The sequence below is a fragment of the Alosa pseudoharengus genome, unplaced genomic scaffold, assembly GCF_046254945.1.
Source record: "Alosa pseudoharengus isolate Yale_2024_CS ecotype anadromous, Long Island Sound unplaced genomic scaffold, YU_APseudo_1.1 YU_APseudo_1.1_scf_2, whole genome shotgun sequence".
NCBI lineage: Eukaryota > Metazoa > Chordata > Actinopteri > Clupeiformes > Clupeidae > Alosa > Alosa pseudoharengus.
Genome location: NW_027468663.1, coordinates 3243712 through 3268709, shown reverse-complemented (window position 1 = coordinate 3268709; position 24998 = coordinate 3243712). Strand labels below are relative to the sequence as shown.

Here is a 24998-nt window from a genome sequence, read left to right as displayed (position 1 = left end):
CCTGTTGGCCTGATTTTCAAAAATGAGAGATCGTTGTAATCCTTGGACCAAGCCGAGTTCAACACACCCTATGACGTCGATTTCCGCCATGATGGATTTTCCGGCATATTGGATTTTAGCAAAAGTGAAACTAGATTTTCACAGGTCACAAATTTTGTCCGATCAACACCAAACTTGACACACATGATCTTCAGACCAAGCCTCACAACAGTCATGCTTTTTGTCTCTAAAACCTTCTGCCTGTTCAATCGAAATTGGCGGTAAAGCCACCAAACAGGAAGTGAGCTCATATCTCAGCAACCCTTCCATGTATAAAAAAAACAAACTTATTACATGCACTCATGACCCCATGGGGAGGATGCTCAAGAAATTTGGTGACCCTTGACCTCTAGGGGGCGCTGTAATTAGCAAAAATACATTTTGGCCTATAGCTGTTTATGTGTTTGGAATTTAAACTTAATAGTGGTGTCTGGTAATACTGTGGGAGGTCCTTGTGATAGCAACGTAATTGATTCCTGTCGCCATATTGGATTTAATCACTAAAAAGTTTTAGCAGGTCACAAATTTCATCTGATCTTCACCAAACTTGACACATGTGATCTTCAGACCAAGCCTCACAAAAGTTGTGCTTTTTGTAGCCATATCTAAAACCGTTCACCCGTAACAGCCGATTTCCGCCATGATGGATTTTCCGCCATATTGGATTTTATCAAAAGTGAAACAAATTTTTCTCAGGTCACAAATTTTGTCCGATCGTCACCAAACTTGACACACAATATCTTCAGACCATGCCTTCAGACCATTACTTTCTGGAGCCATTTTCAAAAGTGTTCACCCTTGACAGCCAATCGAGGTCATATCTTTCATGTATTATAACCAAACTTATTACATACACTCATTACCTCATTAGGATGCTCAAACATGTTGGTGACCTTTGACCTCTAGGGGCACTGCAATTAGCAAAACTGCATTTTGGCCTGTTGATGTGTTTGGAATTAAAATTTACTGGTGGTGTCTGGTAATACTGTGGGAGGTCCTTAGGCTGACACATGCACACTTGTGACATCAACTTAATTGATTCGACAGCCATATTTTATTTAATCCAAAACACTAAAAAGTTTTCACAGGTCACAAATTTCATCTGATCTTCATCTGCACACCCATTACTCTCGTTTGAATTACTCGCGGACCCGTGATCGAATAGATATGCCACACATATCAAATGAAAGAGGAGACACAGAGCTATCATTTGATACCAAGTACATCCTTCTGGGTTATAAAACAGACATAACTTCATATAGCTGGACTTACCCCACGTTTTTGTCTGTTTTTGTGGCAAAGCATGTTTATAATCCAACGTTATTGTGTGTTTCTCTATGGCAAAGCATTCACAATCCGGTTTTGAGATCCTAGTAAATTCCTGCATGGCATCCAATTCAAGGCTCACATTGCATCCCAATTTGTTCAACAAAGAAACACCTTTTTTGCCTTTACTTTGTTCATGGCAATGCAGTAAAAAAGTTGTTGTAGAGAATCATTATGAGTGGTCAAGTCAGGGGTCAAGTCAGGTCAGATCAGTTCGTGTCACAGATATGGAGCGCAGAAAGGTCACTTTTTATCACTAAATAAAAAAAATGCCATTTATTTCTGTAAGGCGCACACCACATATGTCTGTAAATTGCTCAGCCCCAGAGAATCCCTCCACCATGGCAATGATATTGCTAGATTCAGGACAGTTTGCTCTACACACACATGTAAGGCAAGTTGAGCTGCCATCTTGCAGTGGTGAGATAAAATATAAGAATTTTTATAATACGCTTTTTGTATTTTTATTATTTAAAAATCAAAATGAAATCAAGGCAAGTATTAATACATGGAATTGTGGCATGAGGTTTGTGTAGCCTAGACTCTGCTGAAAAAAACCCCAATATCTAGCATGTGTGTATGGCACTTAAAATGACCAGGATAAATCCTTTTAACTAAAGGTAGTGAAAATGCCCTTAAAACAGTCTAGGGTTCTAAGGGTTAAGCTCTGATTTTTTGGTTATCCTGGATGAATTTAGCCTTGACTTGGTTTCATAAAAGAGTTGGCACATAAGTTACCATGGGGATTTATTCTCTGCACCTAGCCTGGTCCCGACCAGGCTAACAGACAGGCTTAGTTAATTCTAATGGTAATTATGTTGTCTTATTTGTTCAGATAGTCATTCAAATCAGACCTCCGTGTAAATTTTTAAGGAGCTGTATTCCATTTACAGTGCTGGCCAAAAATATTGGCACCCATGCTAAAGTTGACTGAAAAGAGGAATATAAAATCAACATTATCACATACCCTTCACCATACCTAGAGATTGGCATGGGTGTTATTTCAGTTAGCCTATTAGCTGGTTTGATTTGCATTGAGCTTGAAATAAGGAAGCAATCACACGTGGGTGCATACATTGGCATGCAGTTGGTCTACCACACCTACTCCTGCTCTTTTACAGAAATAGCCATGAATCCCCATTCAAAAAAGGAAAACTTTACTTCATTGTTGGTGTATCAAAAGCGGTTGTTCACTTTGTGTGAATGACGCTATTTTCGGCCATTTTTTTTATTCTAACCGTGGGCTCTTTGGAGCAGAAACGAGAATTCGCACACACCCTGAATTACTTACACCTGGCTTGACATAGTCGCTCCTACTCATACTGGATTGGTGTTAGTGAAATGAGTTGAGCTAGGATGACCAGACAGCGCTATGTCAAACCTCGCTTTATCACTTATCTTGGATGTGTTAATTCTGCCTTTGTGAAATACCCCTCTGGTATTGTTCTTCTACAGTATGGGTGTGGACATGAAGTTCCAGAAGTATTACAGAAGTTCTATTATGTCTTTTGTAGGCATTATGGCCTGTGCCTGGTCAATGAGGCTAGCCCCTCATAAAATGACCACGACACAAGGGCCCTGAATCAAGAGACACCTGAATCAGTCATTTCCACAGGTTTTCTGACTAGCTTTACCACTAGCTTTTAGTGTAATCTCTCTCTGGAATACTGTTCTCTAGTTCTATCTTACTGATTATATTTAGTCAAGATAAAGAAGTGATAAAGAAGGAAGGCTCTATTGCACAAATAAACATCACAGCCATGTCCCCACTCATTGATATGTTATGCAATCTTGCAGTTGCCATAACTGCACAGGGCAGTATATAGAACTGAAAATTCTGTGAACTCCTGGTGAGAACACAAAGGCCACACTGTGTCATACAAAATCTGACTGCAATTGAGGTCAATTTGATCAGTAAACACTGTTTTGGTTGTTTTTATCTGATCCAATTAGATACTCTGACTCGCCTTTGATTGTTTTTACCAGACAAGGCTGTTTTTTTATCAGAGTGAAGGAAAAAGTCACAAAAGTCCTGTGTACAAAGTGTCACTGTGCACTTTTGTGAGTTTGTGTGAAGGCATAGCTTGCCCTCTCTGAATATATTTATTTTTCTTCTGCAGGCATCACCCCTACTGATAGCCTCCAGCAGCTTGAGGAGAAAGGGGGATTAGAGGGAAGTAACTTTGAATTATCTAAAGCATGAGCACTTCAACTATCTCACTTAAAACATTTCAACAGCAGATCAGTGCTTGAGGAACAGCTCACATTTTGCTACAGGTATGAATCCATGTCTCAAATCAACCTACCTATCCTTCGATTGCAGGTAAAATAATTTAGCCTAACTGTCCAGTAGGTTGGCTCAAATTGTAACAAGCACCTGCAGATACACACGCACACACATACATACAGGTGGTTGGTTTTGCACATCATGAAGCCATGAGCTGTTCTCCCTGAGATCTTGTCTCTGCTGTGGTTTAAAATGGCTGATTAATTACAATATCTCACTTTCTCACAAACGCAAATGCACTCATTTGTATCCATATGATGTCCACTCATGCTGACACAATACAGAATTCAGTATGTTTATCCTTACTCCAGACCATTTAAAAACAGGTAATCATACCCAAATATGCACAACAGAGTAGTTATCATTTTAATGCTGTCTCCATGCCTTTTGGTGTTCATGGAAGTAGAATCTTTATTTAATTTAAGACGGGTTTAGAAAAGCCTGCTCTCAGTGTGTGTGGTGTATTTCAAATAACCAGGTGCTTCTGTTGTGCAATACCCTGTGTTTCATTTCTCACAAACTTTCTCTTTGTTTTTTTGTGCCATGTGACTTTGTGACCATGTGTTTTGAGTTAAATGGGGAAATGTCTGAAGATGCCAACATGATTTGTCTAGTAAAGTGTAGTCTCTGACTAATCTCTCATCTGATTTGGAATTAGATTTAGGTGTATTTTCACACCTATTTATTTTCCCCAGCGATAAATAAACAAATATGGAATGCAGCTGATGCTGTGAGATAATGCCTAAGTTATTTAAATCTTCAAAACATAGGAAAGATTATGCTGTACATAGTGGTACTTTCTCAAAGTATAATCAGCTGACAACAGAAATGCTCTGAAACAAACAATATTTTGTCTTTCAAGGTGTGAGTGCAGTGTAGTCTTACACAATCCAGTTAGGTCATGTTTATTTTTAGAATAAAACAATATCCGTTCAATATCCCTAAACATGGCATTGGTTTGATAAAATTATCAATATGTTTGGAAATGTAGGTAAATGTAGCCATCTTTTAAAAAGGCAGGCTTCCAAATGATGTTCATACCATTCTCTCCAAAGTAGTTTGGACTTTTCCTTGTCAAGATACTGGGCATACTAGTACTACTACTGGCTGCCATGACTATAATATATACTATAATCAATAAAATATTCAGGATACTGTTTCACTAGTTTCTTTTAAAATTATGAGCTATGACAACAATTGGGTGTGAATGTTATATATTCCATCCCCTGATACTGTTTAACAGGTTTATTTTACAAATATTTTCCCCCTCATTTTCATTGTTTATTTCATTAGGCTATTGATTGAATTGACATTGTTGTTTATTATTGCTATTCTCCTTATTATAGTCTGACAAACATTTTAATCTGTTCCCTGTTAAATTAAAATATTATATATTGTTTTGTATTTCTATGTCGCTTTGGACAAAAGCGTCAAATCCCATAACCATAGCCATAAATAATCTTGATGGACCTGCTCTATAAGCACCTTATGGGCCCTATTTTAATGGTCTGAAACGGAAGTGTCTTCGCGCAAAACGCAAGTGACTTTGTGGGCGGATCTTGGGCGCTGATGCTATTTTACCGGCGGGATATTGACTGTTGCGCCCGACGCAAATCTAAAATGGGGTGGTCTGAAGTAGCTACATTAATCATGGGTGTGGTTTGGGCGTAACGTGCAATAAACCAATCAGAGCGTCATCTCACATTCCCTTTAACAACAGGCACGCTTGTTCCATAGCTGATTGCTATTATGGTGGCGTATTTGCCAAGCGCAGCCAGGAGCGTTCACAGCGCTATAATCACTGTTCAGTTGGGAACAGTTAGCTATTGATTTTTCATCTTGACAAAATGTAATACAGAATTGTCACAAAGACATACTTTCCGATGTTTTGGGATCATTCTCACTGAATCACGAGGTTATGAATGCATGGTGATATATTTGCAATGTACAATGTAATCTAACATTACCTCTCTATAGACAATGCATATCTTCCGTCAGTTAATCTCTTCTCTCCCGTGCTGCCGCTGGGGCATTTGGGTTAAATGGCATCGGCATACAGTTCAACATCACGTCTCCTTAAGTCCTCTAACATTTCCTAATTTATGTCATCAACACATCAGTGATTCGTGAAAATGTGTACGCTAGATTTATGCCTATTTTTTCACATGGACACCACACTGATTTCCCTCGAGTGGTAACATTTTTCTTTGAAATTATGTATGGTTTACAGAAATGGGAACTACATTGTATAGATGAGAGGAGCTAAGTGTGCGTTGCGCAGCACAGGCGGCCAAGCAAGGGCTTCGTTTAAGTTGACCTAACTTTCAACTCTGCACAGTATCCCATTAACTGCGTGACAGTAGACTATTTACAATATTTTCTGTAAAGCAGAGTTTGTAAACACATTATCATCAACTTAATTCACGCACAACATTTATTTGAGCAGGAGAGAGATGTCTTTGGCTAATGATGTCTTGACCTAAATTGATTTAATGTTCCAGAACAGATTCTACCTGCAGATACAGGGACCTGCAATGGGTTTGCCAATGGTACCCAATTATTCCAACTTGTTTATGGGAAACTTTGAGCAGGATTATATCTACTCAGATAATCCATTCAAACACATCTGAATGTGTGGTACAGGTATATTGATGATATATGTTTTATATGGAGAGGAACAAAGGAGGAGTTGGATGCTTTTAATGATTATGTCAATACTAGATTGCCTTCCATTCAATTTACCTTGAACTCTGACCATAGTCTTGGCCTTTTTGGATGTATTGGTTAAAAAAATGGGACAAAATGGGATGAAATTTACCGAAAAGACACGGACCATAATGCGTTTCTGGATTACCAGAGCTTTCATCCGCTGTCACTGAAACATAGTTTACCATGTAGTCAATTAGTAAGGGTACGCCACATCTGTGACCGCAAAAAGACATTTGAAAGACAAGCAGGGGAGCTATGCCAAAGATTTGCAGACAGGGGATATGATCATACATTATTGCAGGGTTGTCTTGAGCAGGTGCGCAATATCCAACGCACAAACTTAATGACCGGTAGACCGACTACAAACACAAACACCCCAATCACTTTTGTGTCTACTTATGGACACATATCCAACTAATTAAAACTGCGCAATCTGCGCACTCGTTCACAAAATGTCCTGACCTTGACTGTCCCTCATGTTAGAACGGAATTAGGAAAAACAGCTTTTGAATTTTATGCTGCCAAAAAATGGAATGATTTACAACATGCACTGACAATGGAAACTTTGGTTTCCTTGGAATGTTTTAGAAACCTTATTAGCGGCGTTGTGCAGACTGTTTAGTGTGAACTATGATTGTTGGTTTATATTGTTGTTGTATATTGTGTATGTAATCAGGGCATCATTTGAAAAGAGAGCTTGCTCTCAACTGACCCCCCTGAATAAATAAAGGTGAAGAAGAAAACATATCGTTCAACGTCATTGGCATATTTTAAGCAGCAACCCAACCATTGGTCAGGCTTTTCAAGATCCCCTGTGGTTCTGCTACAAAAGAGCATCCAATTTGAGAGATTGCCTGGTGCAGTCATATCTTCCTGCACCAAGTTTGCCATGTTTTTCTTTCAAAATACCAGAGGGTAACTTCAAGTGCTTTCATTGTGTAGTATGCAATTGCATGCTCAATGAAAAATCATTTACACATCCAAACACACACAGGATGTTTAAAATAAAAGGCAGAATGACCTGCTAAACCTAATTTGTTTGTCCATTTATTGATGTGTCCTTGTGGGCTACTTTATGTGGGCAAAACAAAACGTCAATTACATTTTCAAACATAAGTATGCCATTAGAAAGAAGTGTGTGTGTGTGTGTGTGTTTTTCTCTTCCACTGGTCAGCAGCCCGACTATTGTTGCTAGGAATGTAATGTCACAAGATCCGTTGACAAGGTTGGTCCTTTTTTCTCCTGTGTTACAGATCCACTTGGCCGTCGTCCAGGAACACAGGAGGAGATAGACTACGCCGGCCAACTCCTCTCATCCACCCACATACCATCCCACAATTTTTTCTCTGTGCTGAGATGTGCTCAGCACAGCATTGTTGAAGCTGACCTCAGCTCAGTGCCCTCCTTTCCCTCCCTTTTCTCCTCTTCTACTACTATACTATTTATTTCTACAGACCCAAATTGGGGTGCTAGGGGAGGTTGAGGCTCTGGAGTGTATGGAGCTCTGACTTCAGAGGACATGAGGCCCTGCTGCTGACAGCTAGAGACGCCCCCGATGCTCTGTCATTCCCTGGCTTGATGTTTGTGCCTGTGGTGCACAGCTCACAGCCCCTTCACCCATCACGGCGGCCATTGGGAGACCAGCCCACCCCCACCTTCGTGCTGACGCTATGCCCACTGAGACACTGCAGCCTGACGGCAAGTCCGCCAGCCAGGGGGCAGCCTACGCCTCAGCCGTACCACTACGCATCCTCAACAAAGGGCCTGACTACTTCCGCAGGCAGACTGAGCCCAACCCCAAACGTCTGAGTGCTGTAGAACGGCTTGAGGCTGACAAGGCCAAGTACGTCAAGAGTCAGGAAGTGATAAACGCCAAGCAGGAACCGATCAAGCCCTCTGTCTTGGCTAAACCGCCAGTTTGCCCTGCACCTGTCAAGCGGAGCTCCGGTGGTGGTGGTGGTGGTGGTATGAGCAGCACCAGCCTCAAGGCCTCAAACAACAACGCCAAATCAGACACCTGTGCCACCACCGCCAAGCGAGAGAACCTCAACTTGGAGATCCTCAAGAACATCCTTAACAGCTCTTCATCGTCTGATGGTCCTCCTGTCAGAGGAATGGCTGCCCACAAACCTGGCAGCCGAAGTTGGGCTCCACATCGAGACTCAACAGAGTCCTCTGAGTTTGGCCGACGATCCTTTGCTGAGTCACTGAAAGTCCCAGGGACATCGTTGGGTGCTTTGCAGGGGAGGCGTAGTCCCCAGCAAGGGGGAAACTTAAACCTGAGTCGGCGTTTGCTGGAAGAACAAGCGGAGGGGCAGCGTTGCTCGCTTCTGCATGCCTCTCATAGCTCCTCTGACATTCGCCGCCTCTGCAATGGAAAGCCACTGCACACAGCCTGTAGCAGTAGCAGTTCTGCCCCACCGTTACCCCCCAAACCCAGGCCCCAGGCCCTGGCTGGTTGCGACAATGTGCTTAGCTCCACAGAGAGGGAATCTCTCCCACTCCCTCTACCCACCACTAATACAGACTTGGAGCTGGAGCTTGGCAGCTCTGTTGCCCGCCGGCCCTCCCTTCATCGCTCCAAGTCAGATCTGAGTGACCGCTATGCTCGGGCCGGTGCTGATGTGGAACGTTTCTTCAACTACTGCGGGCTGGACCCTGAAGAGCTGGAGAGTGTAGGTGTGGAGAGCTTTGCTCGTGCCAACTCTGATATTGTCTCACTCAACTTCCGCAGTGCCAGCATGATCAGCTCTGACTGTGATCAGTCACGGCACAGTAACGAGGACCTGACAGATGAGGAGGAGGATGGTGCTGGTGACCGTGTGCCCTATGGCATCTCGGCTGTGGAGCGCAACGCCCGTGTCATTAAATGGCTCTATAGTATAAAGCAAGCACGAGAGTCTCAGAAGGTCTCTCACGTCTGAGGAGACACTGAACCTTTTTCCAGACTTCAAACTTTGACCTTTACTTTATTTGTGTTTTTGGCAATCTTGGGCACTGTCCTTGAACCTCCAGGTGGGGTTAATCAAAAAAGCCCTTATAAAAGTTTGACTGCTGTTACATTCGGTTGCTTATATGTGCATTCAGTGCATTTGTTGTCCTTTGAATCTGCATGGTTCTTTAACAACCTCCAACTCCTTCATGTGTGGCCTGGTAATGCAGCTGATTTAGGTCATCCAAAACACAAGACCTGTAAAAATGGCTCCTTCTTTCTGCCATTAATCTTCAATGCAGCAATTATTTCCTTTCTCTTTACAGATATTTCCTTTTGGGTTTTGTATAACTCAAATTTAGTGTGACAATGGCAGGTCTGTATTAGGTACATTGCTCATTTTCATGATTCCAGCACACTGAGCCAATGAAGCCATATCAGTGTGAATGCAAAGCTGCAGTGTGTTTCTTGATTATTCTGTCCTTTTTCACTTGTTGGGAATCTCTCATCTCTGATCTATATAGACTGTGTGTATATGGGAATGCACTGCGCATAATTGACTGCAAAAAGCATGTTTCAGCTTCATGCTCTGATCCTGTGCTCTTTGCTGCGCTCAGCCTGTGTTGTGCCCACAGCTACCACTTCAGTTACATTGAGACCCATTTATCTTAACAGTATGTGCTTTACTTTTTCACACTTTGTTGCCCATAATATTTCCTATGAAGGACTGTTTTTGTGGTACTTTTTTTTCTAAATGTTGTACATGCTGTAAGAACATGTATATAATTTCAGCATTGTTTGGCAGGAGAAATGTCTAAAGAGTAACTTGCTATGTTCCATCCATAGCTCTCAATCTGTCTCTTATGTCATTTTGGTGTGTTTGAATATGATCACAATCAAATCTGTGTAACACTGTTATAAGAATGACATGTTGTGTATATTCAACCTGGAGTTGTGGCTTTAAAAAAAGTCATCAAGAATTGCTCATGATTAGTTATGTTCCAATAAATGGCTAATTTTGCCATCTTTTGCCATCTAAAGTTAAAGAGTCGTGGTGTGGTCTAACTGAAAATGAAAACATACGTGATTCTGATGGAAATTATAATACAATTACAGAACTGGACCAGAAAACAGACTGGAAGGAAACTTATGTTGATGGCCGCATGTGGCAATGGCAACTGTATTCTTGAAATCAATGGCCGTTTCAAAGGGTACAGTATGGTTATGCACTTCAGTTAAGAGGGCCATGGTTACACCCAATTAAGAGGGTCATATACTTCTTTCCAGGTCTTTAACCTGTTTTGCTCCAATGAAATGATTAAGAATGGATAAAAAAAACAGCTTCTCTGCTTTCTCAGTTGTGTCTGTATCACATCTGCTGCCCCTTTCAGACATAAGCTATACTCTGGGCATCAAATGGGCAGTCTGTATGTGTGAACACAAATGTATGAATTATTTGACCTAGAAATCACCGGGGTCTGACCCTACCAGCCCCCTAGTACTACGTTTGGAGTTTACCTAGGTCAGGGTATGTCTGAACACAAGGGTAAGAAGGGGGTTGATTCACACCTTCGCTGTGCGAAGCTGATGGTGTCCCCTTGGCTTAACTGTAGTTTATAAGGTTATGACTATGTCGTCATCAAGTGCATCCATTAATTCTTGTTCATGACAGACTGGCGCTCATTTGCAAAGATGGGAAGTTCCCATGTAGGCTACTGTTCTCCCTGTGTGGTTTGCACATCCACTATGTAAACACAGTTAAAAAGCAAGCCAAACTTTGAGACAAGAAGACCATTGCATCGCGATTTAACTATACATATATACCTATACCTATAATTCTGCCGTTAATTTACGCCCAGATTTCAACATTATTAACCTGTTATTTTAAAATACTGCACTTTGCTGTCAAATAAAGACAAAATGTTAAATTACACTCTGTTCATTGTTGTTTAACAAAACTTGAATGTTTTCTCTTTCCTGTTAACCCACGTCCAAACAACATTATCATACAGTATTTTGCATTCTGGGAAGGCATAAACCAGCCATAGGAGTGCACTCTATGTAGATTATAGGTCTTCAGGTCTTGCATCTTTTATCTCAGGATTAACTGAAACATTACACTGTCTTGGGTTGTGTGATGGTTACACAAAATGACATTCGAAACAGTTTCTACAGTCATTGGTCAATGTGCATGTGTACCGGCCGAATGATCAACTGATGGTAACAGCCTATGAAATGTGACCTGATTTTACTCTTCTTGTTTATTCCTATTAATCCTACTATGGATAGAACCTCATATCACCCATTTATTATTTTTATATTACACCCCAAGTGAAGTTGTGCATAAAATGAAGTTATAACCTTATTGTCTAGGTCTAGTCGTACTTTTAGTTATTAGTTTATGTTTGTGCCAGAGGTAAACTAGGGGAACTAAATTAATTTACACTACATGTACTTTCTTCAATAAGCCTAACCATTGAACTGCAGATTACATTTTCAATGGTGAGGCTTAAAAGCCCCTTTCTTGATTATATGTATATGCATATGCACATGTTTACAGTTCTACAGTCGTGGCAAATTGTGTTGGTACCTTTAGCTCATTTAAAGAGTGCTTAATTATTTCCTGAAAAGTAATTAAATGAAAGCAATTTTCACTGGTATAACTGCATACCTTTAGTTTAAAAGAGTAAAGTATGGTGGCCAACAGGTGCAAACGGACTGCATATTAAGAAAACACATGGAAATCCACAAGCAACTTAAGAAAACGGATTCATCGATTTAACAACACATGCACAGCATTTAAAAAATATGCTGCAAATTCATACAACACTACACAGTATAGACACAGTGCAAATTCAAATAAAAAAAACATTACAGAAATGCCCTGCAAATTTACAACACAAACAAAATTGTTGAGAAATTGATATATGGATGTTAAAATGTACTTTTCAGCTGAGACAAAAGGCTGGACTGTCACACACACACAAACAGTCATAAACTGTCACACAAACACATGCATGAACAAGCGCTAAACAAACAATTGCCATAATAATGCTCTACCACGGCGCGTCGGGGTCCGGTTCGCCCTGTTGGGACTTATTTTCCCAATAATGACTAATGACCGGCGTACATTATCCCATACTTATTGCTGCATTGCTGCATTAAATTATTGTTTAAAGTAGACCAGTGGTGTGCACAACACAATGCCCAGGTCAAAGATTTACCCCACAAACATTTTTCAAGCCTATGCTGCCACGCCGCTGCCGGTATATGGCTCTACCTCCATTGGTTCAATGTCAGACCACATGATGGCAGAAGAGAATACGTTTTATGTGGGGACCTCACTGTGCGGGGAATGGGGATAGTTGTCTGCCCTGTTGGCTGTCTAAACCTTTATAACCTTTACATTTATTTTTAGCAGGTTGAAAATAACATTCAACACTAATACATTTACAGCACATAAGGTGGTCATTAGTTTTGCAGTCTGCAACCAGTTTGTGTAATTGTGTAGAGCAGATGTCCAAACTTCACTCAAGTGTTAAACACTTCTGTTTTTTTATTTTTAACATTTTTTATTTTATTTTAATTCCTTACAGTTCATATGATACAATGCAGTATTTTGGATATAAAAAATGGCACTGAAACAACATTGTACTGTCAATGTCAATGTCAATGTCAATTTTATTTATATAGCGCATTTACAGACGGCTTAGCCACACCAAAGTGCTTCACAGTAAAGTGCAATAAATAAATACAGGAAGGAACAAAAACAAAAAGGGCTGCAGTTAAAATAAATTAAGAAATTCAGAAAAAGGAACATTTAAAACTAAACACTGGGGCATAAAGGGAGACACTAGCCAAAGGCAAGTGAAAAGAGGTGGGTCTTTAAAAGGGACTTAAAAACATTCAGAGACTGAGCTGTACAGATGTGAAGGGGGAGGCAGTTCCAGAGTCTATGGGCTGCCACTGAAAAGGCTCTGTCCCCCCTAGTTTTCAGCCTGGCCCTGGGTTCTTCCAGCTGCAGTTGGTCTGCTGACCGTAGTGCTCTGGATGGGGAATGGTGGTGGAGAAGATCAAACAGGTAGGTGGGGGCCAGACCATGGAGAGATTTGTACACAGACAAGAGGAGTTTGAAATTGATGCGGTAGCGGATGGGGAGCCAGTGGAGTGAAGCCAGAACTGGGGTGATATGTTCACGTTTTTTTAGTGCAGGTGAGGAGTCGGGCGGCTGAGTTCTGAACCATCTACAGGCGGTGATGCTGGGATTGATCGATGCCAGTGTAGAGAGCATTACAGTAGTCCAGTTGTGATGTGATGAAGGCATGGATGACTCTCTCAAGATCGCTCTGGGGCAGGTAGGCTTTGTTCTTAGCTAGGGTTTCTGAGATTGAAAAAGCTCTTCCTAACTACTGCACTGACCTGCTGTTCGAACTTGAATTTGCTGTCAAAAATCACGCCCAGATTTCTGATGTTAGAGGCAAGGGGACCCAGGGCATTGGTGGAGAAGGCCGGAGAGGTTTTGCCAAAGGCAATCAACTCAGTCTTGCTCTCATTAAGGTTGAGGAAGTTTGCACCCATCCATGCCTTGATGTCAGCAAGACAGTCACGCAGTAGATGAAGTGCAACCTGCCCATCAGCCTTACGGGGGATATACAGCTGGGTGCAGTGGTGTAACAAGCCAATGGTAGGCCCAGGTGCGAGAGCGCTAAGCGGGCCCCTTACCGATGAACTTTGGCCCAGGATGAGTTAGCTCTGATACATGCAATACACATTAAGGGTGACTTCAATTGTTTATGCAAAGGGCCTGAGGCACCGAAGTAGTTTAGTAGTTACAGATTACAATTTCAAATAAAAAACACACGACTACATATCCATTACATGTAAAAACATTAAAAAATAATTTTATTAACAGCCTGCAGGCCAGGATAATCTAATATTACTGCATTAACATCAACTCGCATGGAATTATGGGAACACTCAATGCGCTTCTTCAACCCTCTGCTGAAACTGCAAGCGTAGATTGCTTGCTTATAAACTCCCACTGCGCAGAAACAAAACTTAATGTAGCCTAACTTATTTAACCGTCCAGAAACCAAATAAAATCATTCATATGCATACAACCCCCAATATGCGTGAATTAGGCCATTAGAAGAAGGCCATCTTACGAGCCTTTCGTTGTGCAAAATCGTCAACAGTGTTCCCAATATTTAATGCTCTGGCTCTCGTATTTTCAATGGACAGGATAGCTAACCCACGGAGCCTCTCCTGCCCCATGCTGCTTATTAGGTATAGGTCTTAATAAGTTTGAGTTTGGAAAAAGATCGCTTAGCTGTTGCCACAGTCACAGGCAATGTCAGAAACAACATGAGTAGGCCTACACACTTCCCCGAATGTGGATGTTACACTACCACCAGCATTTTGGCAAGTTGAAAAATAGATGACTTCTGTGAAATCTCTGCTTTAAAGCAAGACCTGAATGAGAGGAGTTGTGTTGGGAATGTCGGTGCAATGTCCCTGCTATAATGGTCTGACAAACGTCTTGCCTTTTCAAGCAGTTCATCATCACCTGCGAGTTGAAGGGTCATAGGACGTAAAGACTCAAACACATGACAAGTTTCCCGCATACTTGCAAATCTTTGGGAGAGCTGACTGATTATGATGTCCAGAGTTGCATTAAATACCTGCACTTAAGTATCTCTCTGCATCGGTTAAGCGCTCATCTTCCGATAGATCGTCAAAGTGACGCTTCACTCTCCGTGCTCTAAAATTCTAAACTTCTAAAAAAAAAAAAAAAAAAAGGAGGCAGGGCGGGGCTAGCGACGGGCCCCGGGATGTCACGGGCCCTGGTGCGACTGCACTTGCTGCACCTACAGTTACGCCACTGGCTGGATGTCATCTTCAAAGCAGTGGAAGGAGATGTTATGTTTTGCCAGGATATCCCCTAGGGGTAAAATGTACAGTACAGTACTCACTTTACTTCAGAAATATAGTATTTTGGGCATTGTACCTCAGACAACCTTTTTTGTCCCATAACTGCAGTTATTTTTTGTAATTAGTTTATTGTAATAGTTTTTGTAATTATTTTTGTAAAAGCCCTAAGTACTGTGCAGTTATAGCCTACTTTTAGGACACCCTAAAAGTTTTTCCTAGAAGCAAAGAATATGTTGATGTTTTTTTTATTATTATTTTTGCACAATATGAATGGGTATGTTTTTCACTTGTATAGGCCCTACATCCTACCATGCTGTACTGTCATCAATTTGTCCCATATCTCTGTCACCATGAACTAATTGAGCAATATGACACAAGTGAGAGTGGAGTTGGTATAGGTCCAGGATATCCCTATGGCGCTATGCCTATGGTGATTCATTCATTATGAGTCACCACTAAATAATCAGTCCACTCGTGCCATCAATAATGGACACATGAATTTTCCCTTGGGGATCAATAAAGTATCTATCTATCTATCATCTATCTATCTATCTATTTTGGAAATTTGAATTAAGTCTGCTGCCTGCATTGCCTTATAATAGGCCTTGACATTTCAAATGATCTGTAAAGCAATTATGTTTTCTAGAGGAAGTGCCTGACACATACTGTAGCCTATCTAGATTAGACAAGAGTTCACAACCATTTTTTTATCAGTTTGTCACTTTCAAGGTAAACTGCATACTGTAATTCCCCTTTGTCTTAGACGTTTATGGTATTTGAGAGGTCATAGTGCATGCATATCCAGACAGAGCAGTTATTTTTTTTCATATGCTGCATGATCAAAATCAGCATGACCTTTTTTTCAGTTTTAACAAATTCATCTCTTTCAGATAGATGTGAACACTCCTTTGAATTAAATAAAAACAATTATTAGTCACCACAGTGGCATTATTTATTCATGTTATAATCAGTAAATCGACAATGCCATTTCATTTTTTTCATTTTATAGACCTATGGGGCCAATTGCTCTGTCAGTTAGCATTGCACTAGCTGCGCTGTGCTTTGAAACCGTAGGGGAGCGCGGGGCACAAAGTAACGCGGGGTTAAATGTAACACGGACTTTTTCCATATTTGCAGGGGGTTGATCGAGGCATGCTATTGGTCAGTTAATCACACTACTATGAGACGGTGTTCCACAAATTTTCAGTCAGTATGGACGTGTTTCCACGTAGATCTGCAGCAAAACGCCTTTTGAAGACATCAACGTAAATGTCAAGGTGGTACTTGTCTTTCCATTACTGAGTTGTGGGTGCAGCTCACTGACTCCAATCTTGTATCATCTTAATAACCGTCTTGTAGGCTAAAAATGAACACCGTTTTGAAACATGTAGCCAACTCATAGCAGGAGCTAGCTTATCTTATAACAAACGTGACCCAGCGGGGTTAGTTGTAACGCGCTGTTACAACTAAGCCACTCATACTGTATAATGATGTTGCAATACAAAAATATGCGCGTATTAGTGTTAGGGACCGTTCGTTATTTATAAACGGGGTCACCGGAGGAAAATAGGGGAGGGTCATGTCTTTTTATTCTTTGTTGAGGGGAGGGTCACCTAACTTTTTTTTGTCTAGGAGGGAGGGTCACCCATCTTTTGTATTAATGAAAACAGCAAAAAATCAAAGTGGCTTGTTTGATTGTTGATTTCTGTCGCCATATAACGTTCTCTTTCGTTCCATAGCTCTGTCAACATTGAACAATGAAAATAAGGGAGATTTCCCGGGTTTCTCACGCAAAATACGGAAAATGTCAACATCCGTCCCCATTAACGTTGGAAGGGTTGGAGCAACAGTAAAAGTAGCCTACTTTATTCACGCCTAACAGCCTATATCCATTTGGTCAACTTTATCCAGCCCTAAAAAAGCTAAATTTAACTTTGGTTTACTTGTAGTTTAACGTGTAGCCTAACTTTAAACAATGTGCATGCTTAACATAAAGCATACTTGTGCTTCATTCATCCACACATCCAGCTCCTAACGTTTTGACAAGCATTTCTACCAATTGACCTTGTTCCTGCCCATCTCTAGCTTTGCTGTCTCTATCCTTTCTGTTTTTGTTGCTTGCAAAAAAATATATAGTATTTATTGGTAACCAGCAACAAGTGCAATTTGTTAATCGCTGTCATTCTCTCTCCTGTCAACAAAAATGTGTTACCAAGTAGCAATGCGTAATTCTGCTTCATAAAGTTGAACAAATACATTTGGTCATATAAATAGCCAGTTTATGGTCTACAGTGTAGTTGGTAAGTTATGGTAGGCCAACTTGGAGTGAATATACAGGGGGAATTCTTTGTCTAGCTGCTGAGTAGCCTGGCAGGTGCGCACGTAGGCATAGCCTACGGCCGAACACTGCAAGCGCTAATGAATCGTGTTCTCACGACAACGTCGTTAACTTAAATAGGCACCGTGGTAAAGTTGGTTTTATATTGGACGTTGGATATTCGACACATTCGAAAAATCGATTTAGCACTGACTACGAGGGTCAAATTTGTGTCAAACCAACTTTAATGTGTTTAAACAAGGCCTGCCTATATTACACAAAGCTTCTTTTGTCCAAAAACCCATGTTTTGATTTTATGATTTTTTTAGGCTGATAAAAGATTTCAATCTATTATGCGGCTTCACCTTTTGACTTACCCATACTAAAACACATCTCCTGAACTCGGCTTACTGCCCTTTCTAGTACATAAAGCTTCTTTTTCCCTAAAACCTTCTCTTTGATTTTATACAATTTTTAATGTTAAATGTTTCAAATCTATTATGCGGCTTGCCCTTTTGACCTACCCATGTCAAAACACATCTGGTGAACTCGGATTACTGCTCTATATAGTACACAAAGCTTCTTTTTCCCAAAAATCCATTCTTTGATTTTATAAATATGTTTTAATGTAAAAAAATGCTTTAAATGCTTTAAATCTATTATGCGGCTTGACCTTTTGACCTAACCATGTCAAAACACATCTGTTGCACTCAGCTAACTGCCCTTCATAGTGCACAATGCTTCTTTTTTCCAGAAACTCACTCTTTGATTTTATATACATTTTTTACTATTCAAAAATGCTATAAATCTATTATGCGGCTTGACCTTTTGACCTACCCATGTCAAAACACATCTGGTGAACTCGGATTACTGCTCTATATAGTACACAAAGCTTCTTTTTCCCAAAAATCCATTCTTTGATTTTATAAATATGTTTTAATGTAAAAAAAATGCTTTAAATGCTTTAAATCTATTATGCGGCTTGACCTTTTGACCTAACCATGTCAAAACACATCTGTTGCACTCAGCTAACTGCCCTTCATAGTGCAAAATGCTTCTTTTTTCCAGAAACTCACTCTTTGATTTTATATACATTTTTTACTATTCAAAAATGCTATAAATCTATTATGCGGCTTGACCTTTTGATCTACCCATGTCAAAACACATCTGGTTAACTCGGATTACTGCTCTATATAGTACACAAAGCTTCTTTTTCCCAAAAATCCATTCTTTGATTTTATAAATATGTTTTAATGTAAAAAAAATGCTTTAAATGCTTTAAATCTATTATGCGGCTTGACCTTTTGACCTAACCATGTCAAAACACATCTGTTGCACTCAGCTAACTGCCCTTCATAGTGCACAATGCTTCTTTTTTCCAGAAACTCACTCTTTGATTTTATATACATTTTTTACTATTCAAAAATGCTATAAATCTATTATGCGGCTTGACCTTTTGACCTACCCATGTCAAAACACATCTGCTGCACTCGACTAACTGGCCTACATAGTACACAAAGCTTCTTTTTTTCAAAAATGCACTCTTTGATTTTATATTATTTTTTTACTATTCAAAAATGCTATAAATCTATTATGTGCCTTCACCTTTTGACCTACCCATGTCAAAACACATCTGCTGCACTCGGCTAACTGCCCTACATAGTACACAAAGCTTCTTTTTTTCAAAAACGCACTCTTTGATTTTATATAATTTTTTTACTATTCAAAAATGCTATAAATCTATTATGTGCCTTCCCCCTTCGACTTACCCATGTCAAAACACATCTGCTGCACTCGGCTAACTGCCCTACATAGTACACAAAGCTTCTTTTCCCCAAAAATCCATTCTTTGATTTTATAAATATTTTTTAATGTAAAAAAATGCTTTAAATGCTTTAAATCTATTATGCGGCTTGACCTTTTGACCTAACCATGTCAAAACACATCTGTTGCACTCAGCTAACTGCCCTTCATAGTGCACAACGCTTCTTTTTTATAGCATTTTTGAATAGTAAAAAATTAATATAAAATCAAAGAGTGAGTTTTTGGAAAAAATAAGCTTTGTGTACTATAAAGGGCAGTTAGCTGAGTGCAACAGATGTGTTTTAACATGGGTAGGTCGAAAGGGGAAGTCGCATAATAGATTTATAGCATTTTTGAATAGTAAAAAAATAATATAAAATCAAAGAAAGAGTTTTTGAAAAAAATAAGCTTTGTGTACTATGTAGGGCAGTTACCTGAGTGCAGCAGATGTGTTTTGACATGGGTAGGTCAAAAGGTCGATTCGCATAATAGATTTATAGCATTTTTATAAAGTAAAAAATTAATATAAAATCAAAGAGTGAGTTTTTGGAAAAAATAAGCTTTGTGTACTATGAAGGCCAGTTAGCTGAGTGCAACAGATGTGTTTTGACATGGGTAGGTCAAAAGGTCAAGCCGCATAATAGATTTATAGCATTTTTGAATAGTAAAAAATTAATATAAAATCAAAGAGTGAGTTTCTGGAAAAAAGAAGTGTTGTGCACTATGAAGGGCAGTTAGCTGAGTGCAACAGATGTCTTTTGACATGGTTAGGTCAAAAGGTCAAGCCGCATAATAGATTTAAAGCATTTAAAGCATTTTTTTTACATTAAAAAATATTTATAAAATCAAAGAATGGATTTTTGGGAAAAAGAAGCTTTGTGTACTATATAGAGCAGTAATCCGAGTTCACCAGATGTGTTTTGACATGGGTAGGTCAAAAGGGCAAGCCGCATAATAGATTTGAAACATTCAACATTAAAAATTGTATAATATCAAAGAGTAGGTTTTAGGGAAAAATAAGCTTTGTGTACTAGAAAGGGCACTAAGCCGAGTTCAGGAGATGTGTTTTAGTATGGGTAAGTCAAAAGGTGAAGCCGCATAATAGATTGAAATCTTTTATCAGCCTAAAAAATTCATAAAATCAAAACATGGGTTTTTGGACAAAAGAAGCTTTGTGTAATATAGGCAGGCCTTGTTTAAACACATTAAAGTTGGTTTGACACAAATTCGACCCTCGTAGTCAGTGCTAAATAGATTTTTCGAATGTGTCGAATATCCAACGTCCAATATAAAACCAACTTTACCACGGTCTGCAATTCTCTGCCACTCTCGCCGACAAGATAACTGAAAAGTTTTCCCTTGGTCTTTTTGTCGTCACGGTTAAATCCACATAAAGAATAAACTCTTCCCTCTTGGTTGCGCACGCATGTTTTCATGACGTTGCAAAGAAATCCATTACGTTGGTGACGTACATCGTTCGAGACGAGAGATGTAGTCCACTGAGTGGATTCGCACAAAACCAACATAACTTTTGAAGTCTATCGAACAACAGTACTTTCTTGACGTGAAAAATTATCTTTTAAATTCACACACATCATATGTGAAATTTGTGGCACAATTCAAACTGGACCAAAAAATAATTGTTATCTCTCCATTAACTCCCGTTCATAATTTTTTGAAAGATAGGTCCCATGGACCGGAAGTAGAAGGGGCGGGACTTCACCACCCTATACTTTATTAGTTTTCTCGGACATGTATTCACCTTATTCAGCCCCGCCCATTTTTAAAAATTCCACATTGTCTTTAAACTTCCGGTCGGCTAGCTACGTCTAGTTAGCTTCATTGGGATAACACAGCAGAAGAGGATAGAGAGGCTAACTTGGGAGGAAAACGACAAATGCCATCAGGAGGTCAGATTGCAATATTGTACTTTGCTACCCAAGGCTATTCACCCCTATGGAGTGGGTAGACGATATGCGGTAGAGTTTAGATTCTCTGCCCGCGCCCGACCCATATTTCCTAACACTATACTCGGGCCGGGCCTTTGATCGAGCGTTTGTGTTTTTTTTTTTTTAAATCATTGCTTTATTGGCCTAATCTGATGAGAAATCTATTCCATAAACAAAAATATAAGCCTATTGTTGCAGTTCACGTGTCTCCTCCACTCGCTCGCATCACACAACGGGCCTGCTGTGCTGTGCAGCTAAGGTGCAACATGGAGCCTCTAGATGTTAAGGATAAACTAAAAACAGGAGAATTAACTTTGAGCCAGTCTGGAGGAAAGTCTGAGGTATGGAACCATTTCAGACAAGTCGTGGGCAGTGACAACATATGTGTCGGCTTTGTCCAGTGCATTAAGTGCAGCATGCTGCTAGCCTATGATAGCAAAAAAACAGGGACGTCAACGATGAACAGACACATGAAGCAGGCTTGCATTGCCAAAAAGGATGATAGTCAGCCTTCAATGTCCTCTTTTGTTACTATACCAAGTATACCCATGAAGGCTAGGCAAGCCCTCACAGAGAAATGCGTGGAGTTTTACTGCAGGGACATAAGGCCATTTTACGTTGTAAGTGGCCAGGGTTTCCAGGCTATAGGCAATGCTTGGAAACGGTGCTGTGGTGAGGCAGGACGGACTGGGCCGACACACGACCATATGTAGCACCAACATTAATTAATTCTTGAGCTATAGCCTGGAAACCCTGGCCACTTACAACGTAAAATGGCCTTATGTCCCTGCAGCAAAACTCCACGCATTTCTCTGTGATGCATTGAGTTTTCTGGTCACCTTTTTGGAGCCATTCTATAATGCCCAGAGAGAGTTGGAGGGCGACAAATATGCAACCATAAACCTGGTCTGCCTTTGGTTTGAGAAACTGAAGAGACATTGCCAGCCCTCTCCCACCGACTCTCCGCAGCAAGCCTTTGTGCGCCAGAGACATGCTGAGTATTTAGTGGAAAAAATCCAGCTGAACATGACGCACAAGGTTGCTCTTTTCCTCTGGCCCAAGTTCAACAAACTGAGGATGATGTCCCCTGTAGAAATATCCGAAGTACATGCCCACGTTCGCACCCTACTCTTGTCTGCGGAGGAAGATGCTGCAGCGGCTGACAGTGCATCGAGCAATACTGAACCACCAGCAGCAAGGCCCAGGAGAGACCCAGACTTTGCAGAGTGGGAGAACCAAGATGATGATCATGAACCAGATGATGATGAAGTGGCTATGTACATTTTACAGAGGCATGCCATGGATGACGACAGGGAGCTACTGAAATGGTGGAAAGTCAATGGATTGGTGTATCCAAAACTAGCCAGGCTGGCAAGATCCGTCCTCTGCATTCCAGCAAGCAGCAGCAGCAGTGAGCGGGTGTTCAGCGCAGCTGGCCGAACGATAGAGCAGAGACGGACCGCTCTGAAACCAGCAACTGTGGACGCAATCTTGTTCTTGCATGACAACATGTAGAACCATGTAAGTAGGCTATTTCTTTATATAATGGTTACATTTATCTATAGCAGGCAGCATATAGGCTTCCTTTAATCAATCCCTCACAATTCATCTACAGGGTTCGGCTCAGGCTACCCCATACAAAAATGTGATATATGGCAATATATGTAAATCACATATATTATGTATATGTCAATGTATGCTTCACACATATAAGTCACATATATACACATACATGTCAAATATATTTCAAAATATAGCAAAATTGGCCGTTTTTATATATGTCACATATATTTTCCCAGATATACAAATATATTACAAATATATGTCAGTTGCATATATGTTAATATATGATAAGTTATGTATTTGTACGCATACTAGGGATACCAATATATTGCAAATATATGTCTATGGACATATATTTGCACTCATATAAGGTAAATATATTGCAAAATGTATGTAATGTTCTGCTATGTCACATTTATAGAAATATGTCACAATATACTGTATGTATCAGAAATATAACATTGTTGATGTTCCAAAGAAAACACACAAAATATTTGTTTAACCTTTTATTAAAGTTTAGTTTTTCCACACAAACAGTGAGTACACTCTCCAGGTAGAAACTTTTTTCCCCTTTATGGAAGTGGCACACATTGATTTGGCATATGCAGAATGTACTCAGTGTTCTCAGGGCAGCAGTCCTCACAAATCACCATCTGCAAACAGGGAACAGAGAAGATTAATATGCTGTAAAACACACAGAACATGAAAAGACCATCACTGAAGCACTACTACCTTCACATGCACCTTTAATAAACACACACCTTGGCACAAGTAAGCTTAAATAAGGGCTATGAGATTAAGAACATGTAGCCTAATGATCCATACATCAGAATACTTTGACAAGATTTGGGAAAGATTCTTGAAAGATTGATGTCTTTTAACTAATGCCCCCCATTCAAGCTTTACTCAAAAGACTATCTTTCAAGAATCTTTCCCAATCTTCAAAGTCTTCTGTTGTAAGGATGGCTTAACACTACCCTTCACAAACTAAAGATCCATTTAGGCCTACTTACATTCACATTAGCCTGCATGGTTATTAGCAGCCACTTTAAATATAAGTTAGCTGCTATAGCTAGGTTAGCTAACTTACTCACACCTGATATTTCATTCAAACTAAAACTTATATTCATAACGACATCTCAGACAGGCTTGTTGTTGGATATGATGTTAACTACCATTCTAGATATTCCACATAATGGTAAAGTTAGTTAAAGGGACACCAGGCAAGCCTGATGCTTTTTCTCTACGAAACTCCCCCTCGCTCGGTCTGAAGCTCTTTTCCTTTTCTTTGCGTCTTCTGTCAAGGTTTTTCGCTGCTTCTTCGCCGGCTCTGCCATTATACACACATTTGCAACAATCTCTAGCGTTTCGTTAGCCTGCCTGCTTCGGTCGGCGGGTAGGATACACTGAACTTGCAAGCGGGATATTCTTCCTACAGGCAGTAGGGGCGGGCGAGGGAGTCTTCATTCGCCCTGTAACGAGTCATTTAACCATATACCGACTTACGAAAATGAGTAATTAGCACGAAAACGTTGCCTGGTGTCCCTTTAATGGAAAAGTTAACATTAACAGCTAACATCGCTAACATTAGCAATATTAGCTCGCTAACATTATCGATAGCTAATTGATAACATTAACGTTAGCTAATTCTAACATGATGGTTAGACTGTTAACAAATGGATTTGGTTAACATTACATTATAAAAACAATATTTTCTAACTAATTCCCGTTTACTAAAGGCTTTCTTATCTTGGATATGATGACAGCAGAGTTTGTACAGCTTACACAGTTGGATGCATGACAAAAAGTGACGGTTGAAGTCACCGTGGTTGGAGTTCAAATGTCAGTCCAGGGTGGGGGATGGGTATTGCTGTGTGCGCATGCGCATATCAAGATGCGATAAGCATCCGTTATATTTAAAGTAGCTTTGGCCTCACACATTTTTCATGCACATAGTGCAACCCAAAGCGCTCCACACAAAACATTGACACATAAGGCAGCATAGTCGACACCATATCTGTGACGCCAAGACATAAACAAATATATTCACACTGTTCTCCATTTGGAAAATAAGTAATGTAATCTAGTGTATGGATATGTATGCCACCATATATGGAGACTACAAATATGTCTGCCACATAT

The 24998-nt window shown here is 40.1% G+C and overlaps 2 protein-coding genes across 3 annotated transcripts in view; both read left to right on the top strand.

The window, feature by feature from the left end:
- The window catches only part of fam110b (family with sequence similarity 110 member B), a 56649-nt gene extending 45485 nt beyond the window's left edge, over positions 1 to 11164 (top strand). Inside the window, exons 1-2 of one of the 2 annotated variants that reach the window (XM_076293402.1) lie at positions 3104 to 3642; positions 7615 to 11164. In XM_076293402.1, coding sequence (XP_076149517.1) covers positions 8032 to 9285 — 1254 coding nt within the window. In that variant the 5' untranslated portion in view covers positions 3104 to 3642; positions 7615 to 8031 and the 3' untranslated portion in view covers positions 9286 to 11164. Of the gene's footprint in view, positions 1 to 3103; positions 3643 to 7614 lie in introns of those variants that run through there. The other variant, XM_076293401.1, reaches the window with a different exon arrangement.
- Positions 11165 to 22452: 11288 nt separating this feature from the next.
- The window catches only part of cyp7a1 (cytochrome P450, family 7, subfamily A, polypeptide 1), a 30857-nt gene continuing 28311 nt past the window's right edge, over positions 22453 to 24998 (top strand). Inside the window, exon 1 of the mRNA XM_076293400.1 lies at positions 22453 to 22814. Coding sequence (XP_076149515.1) covers positions 22795 to 22814 — 20 coding nt within the window. The 5' untranslated portion in view covers positions 22453 to 22794. The remainder of the gene's footprint in view (positions 22815 to 24998) is intronic.